This window comes from Haliotis cracherodii, unplaced genomic scaffold, assembly GCF_022045235.1.
Source record: "Haliotis cracherodii isolate W230 unplaced genomic scaffold, xgHalCrac1.p SCAF_3, whole genome shotgun sequence".
Lineage (NCBI taxonomy): Eukaryota > Metazoa > Mollusca > Gastropoda > Lepetellida > Haliotidae > Haliotis > Haliotis cracherodii.
Window position 1 is genome coordinate 65,587,943 of NW_027266286.1, and position 6,142 is coordinate 65,594,084.

Below are 6,142 nucleotides of genomic sequence, written 5' to 3' on the forward strand. Positions count from 1 at the left end.
ATATATTTCTACTTCACATTGCAAAAATCGTGAACATGAAAATAATTCAGTGTGGAATTCGATTAAACTACATCTAGTCAGTTCACTGTTTTACGGCAAGCATTTCAAATACATGTATGCAGTGCATTAAACGACCTATGGTCAACTAGTGACTGTCTGGTGTCGAAGACACACGGTCAGATGTTCGCTGTCTATTATAGTTTGTGTCTGCAGTGTGTGATATCCCTACAAGACAGACACTCGACAACACATCAAGGAAAGAATCGTATCCCCCCAAGAACTAGCTCAGTAGGTCGCAAAGATAACATTGTATCACAGTTTATCATAACAATTTATTCAAATATACAAAATTTAATCAAATATTTATTATATATATAACATAAAACAATGAAAAAACTGAGCATCAATATCCAATCTTGTCATTCTTTTGTGTATTGCTATAAAACAGTACCATCGGGAAACTGAAAGTTTAGATTTACGTCACCATCTTCGGGTGCATCACCTTCCTTGAATTGTCTCCCCTTATTGCCCTTTTCCACCGGTACATCCGGCAGAGCGAAATACAGCTTTTCCCAAAACCAGGGGTCATTGAAACGCAAAAAGTTGCCAGCCTTCAAATGCACGCGTAAGTCTGGATCTAGCTTACGGTCATCAATGTCATGCAACAACACGATGATGAGCCGATGAGAGCGTTCCTTAAGCACATGGTGGTGTGCGGTCTGAAACTCATAGCGGCACCACTCACTTGCCAGGAAGTTGTCTGAGAGCAGCATGATAGTGCGTTTACTGGCCTCAATGCTTTCTATGATAGTGTCTGCAATACAATCTCCGACTGGAAAGTCCCGGTAATGAAGACAGAGTCTGTAAAGCCGTCCTCGTTCTTCTCCCTTCCCTTCCTCCAACATCGGAGCCATCTCCTTGACTACCAAACGCTCGTCATGGCTGCTGTAAGACACGAAGGCGTCGTACGTGCGTCCCGTTTCATCAAGGTCGGCGTTCTTTGACCGAAAGCGAACACCGAACTTGACGTAAAGCAACGCCTGCAACTCCTGACGTTTCCAGTAAGTCACGCAAGCAACCGCTACAACTATCATCAGTAGTACACATAGAATTATTAAGGTGATAATATATCGGCCGTCCTCTTCAATTCGTTGTTTGCCGTACCGTGTTTCGTTAAAATGAGTCACATTCTCATAACACTTATCAATGTCAAAGTCCTTTATCAACACCATGGAATTGTCATGAGAATAGTTCAACGTTAATGTTGAATCAGAATTGACCAAGACACTGTCATCTGATCTGTTCTCATGGAAACACCACAGATCGTCCATTGTTGATGCACAGTAGCCATACAGCGCCAGAAAGGAGAGAGTTTGTTCTATATCAGAACAGGTACACGAGAAAGGATTGTGGGTAATTTTAATGGCGGCCAGGGTTGTGTGTGTCGGAAAGTAGTCAGCGCTCAGACGGGTGAGGAAATTATTACGGAGGTCAATGTACTCCAGGTGCGTGAGGTTACTGAACACGTGCAACCTTAAGGTGTGAAGGAGGTTATTCCGAAGGTATAGATGGGTGAGGTTTCCTAGCCCCGTCAGCATCTCAGCCGACAGACTCCGGAGCTTGTTGAACTGCAAGTGTAAATACGTAAGGTCACCAAGACCGCTGAAACAACCCGGCTTAAGAGTCGCTATGCTGTTGTTGTTCAAATATAGTTTCTTCAGTTGCATTAGATAGAAAAAGTCATTTTTCTCCAGCACATTGATATTGTTGTTTTCAAGATGCAGATACGTGGTCACTGGAGGTATGTTGTGTGGGGCAATGGTGAGGGAGGTGTTGTCACAGAAGACTTTGTGTTCATACCACCCCCAGGGGGACCCGCCCTCATAGCACTGGCAGCCGCTGGGACACACGTGAAGACACGGGCAACTCTTGCTTTCTTCTCCTAAGCAGCACGTGCAGTACCTCTCACAAACAATACCTCTACCCCAACACATAAACTCGTCCTCTGGGATGTCAATAAGATTCCTTACAGTCAAGTTCTTCTCGGTGATACATTTCACGTCTTCAAGATCCGCAAATACTGGATAATACTTCGTAAAGGCAACTCTGTTTCTGCCCTCGTAGTACGTTTTCAGATAGGCCATGTTACAGTCACACATGAACAGATTGCCCGATAGGTACAATTTGGGGCTGCTGTTGGGCACGACTTGTACTAGACGGAGAGGGAGTGAGGTGAGATGAGGGTAGTTGGATTGTAAGCTGATGGCTTTGAGGTTAGGTAAAGACATGAACAGGGTGTGTTCTATCAATTCAATCTTATTGAAACTGGCGCTGAACCATTCAATAGATGCTGGAAGATCCTTCTGTGACAAGCGGAGGCTGATGATCATATTGTTGTCGACAAAGAGAGATTTAAGGCCTGTGAACACCGACCCTAGTCCATGGATTTGTGACAATTTATTATGATCAAGGCGGAGAAATGTAACCTTGCTAAGCATCGAGAACGAACTCTCATTCCGTTCTTTGGAATCGAGGGCTGGGTTGTCGTTCAGACTGGTGATGTCATTGAAGGAAAAGTCGAGGATAGAGAGTCTTTGAGAGACACACAAATGACGGAATATCAGTGATTTGAGACTGTTATGTTTCATACCGATGCCTTCTAGCTTACTCAGTCCCTTAAAGGAGGTGCTATAGGTGCTGGTTATCTGGTTATACCGGAAGTCTACCACTAGCAGTTCGTGACAGGAAGTGATGTCAGGAATCCTCCTTAGGTTGTTGTTACCTAGATACAGCTGAGCGAGACTTGTGAGACTGGCGAAGTGGCTGCGCAACAGGAAGGAGATTGAGTTGGCGGTTAGGTTTAGGACTGTCAGATGATGCAGGTTGCGGAACATGGAGGAAGGGATGTACTTGAGACGGTTGAAGGAGAGGTCCAGATTGGTCAGACTCCGCGTGTTCGCCAACAATCTAGAAGGGAGGCTGGATAGACGATTATGTGACAGGTTCAAATGCCTCATGTTTACTTGCTCTGAGAACACATGACCCGGAAGTGACGTCAAATGGTTCCTCGAAAGATCAAGAATGGTCAAGTTTGATGTAGTATAAAATATGTCAGAAGGAAGGCTTGCAAGTTTGTTGAACTGTAGACATAACACAGATACATTCGGCGACATGCCCACCAAAAATGGAACATTTGTTAAATCATTATGTCTTAAATCGAGTATTTTTAAATGATTTATCGCTGTTGTAATTACACTGCAATTGGCATCGGTTTTGTTGATATTATCGTTCAATAAACCAGGTAGTCGAGCTTCCAAAGGTAATGTACACTCATGTGATAAGATGGTGGGATCTGCGTGGGTCACGCGCAGGGTGTCGAGGTGGGGGCACCAAGTCACGAGGTCACTCAGTGTATTGTTCAACATCGTGACATTGTTTAAGTCCAGCTGGGTGAGCAGCGAGAGACCAATGTCCTCCACGAACAGCCCGGATGTCACACAATCCTGTATGCTCATCTCCTGCACGTACTTCAGGTCAATATTATGATTAAAAAATAGTTCCATGTCAACGCGCTCTCCGCCACACTGCAGTCGAACACTAGTGGTGGTGTTAGCCACGTGTGGGTAGCCGCTCAAGGTCCAGACTGTGCCATCCTCGCACGTCAGTGTGTAAGTTGAGTCTGAGTGTGTTTTACATTCACATCCGGGGTACTGGCAGGCGCGTATGGTGCCTGATGACGCCATGGTAATTGAGGCACACACAAGAACGGCTAAACATTGGGTCAGCATCCCTGAAACAAAGCAATTGTTTTGAACTTAGTACAAAGGATTCGCACGACACAATAATATAATAATATTATACTACTCAAAAGAAGTTAAGGATTACCTGATTCTTCCATATTACAATAGTTAATCTCTCATGCCATGACAGATAAACATTACCAATATGAAAGAATTGGGTGATCCTTAACTTCTTTTGAGTAGTATAGATTGACATTAAACCTTTTTCATACTGGTACTTGTGACTTGATCGTGAGAGCCGTTTAAACGCCAAACAACATTGTTCTAACTATATCACGGTGCCTGTAAGTAATGTTTTTTAAAAAATAAAAATCATTTCAGTGTTAAGTGGAGGATATTTGTATTTTCTAGCCCAATAAACACTTTTATCTCATCGATTGACCGGACAAATTGATCAGCAACGAGTGGAAATGTCAACCTCTTACAGCCTTCGAGATGACATAAATAGGTTTTCGACGAGAAAAGACAAATGTTCCATTTACTATAAGTGTTGTCTTTGAAAACCACAGCGCCACTGAGGCCGGCTGAAAGTAGTTCCAGCATAAAATGTTATTTATATTCCAAAACTGACTCCCACACAACAGGAGATATCGAATGGGGTAGATCAAGCGAAATCTACCTTGTAGATATCGCTGCAATGAAATTGTATCACACTGCTTTGCAGACCATTGTGTCGCCATTGGTTACCATGACGTCACAATCAAATGACATCACTCCATGGCTCCTACTGAAGCAGTACTTTTTACACTTAAGACACTGCTTATTCCTGTCTACAAACTGAAAAAAGTTTGAAGAATGATGTTGGTGATGAATAAAATCTCAGCCTCGTGTCTTCTGATGTCAAATATATATCAACACGAGTTGATAAATGTGGAAAAGCTCGGGTGCGATTCTCTATGTATTTTAAAAATGTTATTTCACTTGATTTATAAGATGTCAGTTTAATATTTTCAGATGTGTACAGTATTTGCACACTGATTATTACATACTGATATATGTATACAAACATAAAAACAAAATGATTAAGCTGTTAAAAGTTGTCAAGTTGGATTTATTTTTGTCAAATACGGTACACCACTTGACTCATAACTCAAAATTAATTATGTATAATAATTACAGACCTTGCTTACCCTAAATACAAGTTTACGGTATTACACTTAATTACAATGACTCGGCCTTAACTGAAAACAACAACAGACAGTTGAACAGTGTCCCTTTCAGCACGCTAACGGAGGGTCCTGTACAATGTGCAAACACGTGGGGAAAAGGTATACATAAACGAATGCCACCTTTTTTTAAGCCGTTGCAGAATGATTGTTTGTTTGTTGTTAAACGCCGCACTCGGCAACATTCCGGCTATATGACGGCGGTCTGTAAATAATCGAGTCTAGACCAGACAATCCAATGATTGATATCATGAGCATCGATCCATGCAATTGGGATATGATGACGTGCATCAACCAAGTCAGCGAGCCTGACCACCCAATCCCTTTAGTCGCCTCTTACGACAAGCATAGTCGCTTTTTACGGCATGGGTTGCTGAAGATCTATTCTACCCCGGATCTTCACGGGTCCGTTTCAGAATGATTACATACACGTACAGTTCATCAACAGTCTTACAGATGGTATTATTTCGTACATTAACAGTACTTACATCTTCACGATACTTATCTTATTCATAAGTTATCAATGATAATAATCAAACTGCTGTCAACTTACCCACAGCTTAATGTTTACCTCTTACATGCCACGGGAGTGTTCTGAACAGTTAACCACTTGAAGTTTCCCAGTTTGTTTATAGCGTGGGCCGTGCCCATTACGGATAGGGGGTAGGATACATATCGGTCACAAACAACGGGCCTCGGTCAATTGTGATGGCTCACAAAGACTCGTTCCTGAGCAAGTGATATTTACATACAGCTCAAGCAGGTTAAGGATCTACTTAAACTCAGGAAATGTAATGAAAACGTTATGAGAACCGCTGTAATAACTCCTTACCTCCCTCTATTGTGACGTCACCAACTGCTCCACGAGCGAGGACGGCATCTGACCTCTTTTACCCAGCCTCGCTGTGGCATGTGATGACAACACGACCTCAATGGTATCAGTTTACATCATATTCGCGCAATATATTCAAGGAGTTGTTGACGTCGATGTACATGTAAACAGCATGATTACGTGCATTCGTTCATGAAATATTGTCCTGTAAATCAAATATTTGTTTCATAATAAATAATAAATTTATATATACTCTGACGACTTCACATATTTTACCAGTACGTTACCGAACCTCGACATGCCATTTTTACGCATTTCACACGAGGCTACCCAATGTCCTTCCG

General features: G+C 42.3%; 1 protein-coding gene across 2 annotated transcripts; it reads right to left on the reverse strand.

The window, feature by feature from the left end:
• Window positions 1–392: 392 nt before the first annotated feature.
• On the reverse strand, window positions 393–5,861 carry LOC139474268 (toll-like receptor Tollo). Of its 2 annotated transcripts, none has more exons than XM_071257207.1 (2): window positions 5,799–5,861; window positions 393–3,790 (listed from the first exon to the last, which is right to left on the reverse strand). In XM_071257207.1, exon 2 carries the CDS (start codon window positions 3,786–3,788, stop codon window positions 438–440), a length of 3,351 nt encoding a protein of 1,116 aa, XP_071113308.1. In that variant the 5' UTR covers window positions 3,789–3,790; window positions 5,799–5,861; the 3' UTR covers window positions 393–437. The 2 variants fall into 2 exon arrangements, with proteins under 2 accessions (XP_071113308.1, XP_071113307.1); XM_071257206.1 differs by lacking the exon at window positions 5,799–5,861 and adding an exon at window positions 5,520–5,655.
• Between the last annotated feature and the right edge of the window lie 281 nt (window positions 5,862–6,142).

What these genes read in the sequence shown, in the direction of transcription:
- LOC139474268 (XM_071257207.1), bottom strand. Translation starts at nt 3,788, where the DNA reads ATGCTGACCCAATGTTTAGCCGTTCTTGTGTGTGCCTCAATTACCATG.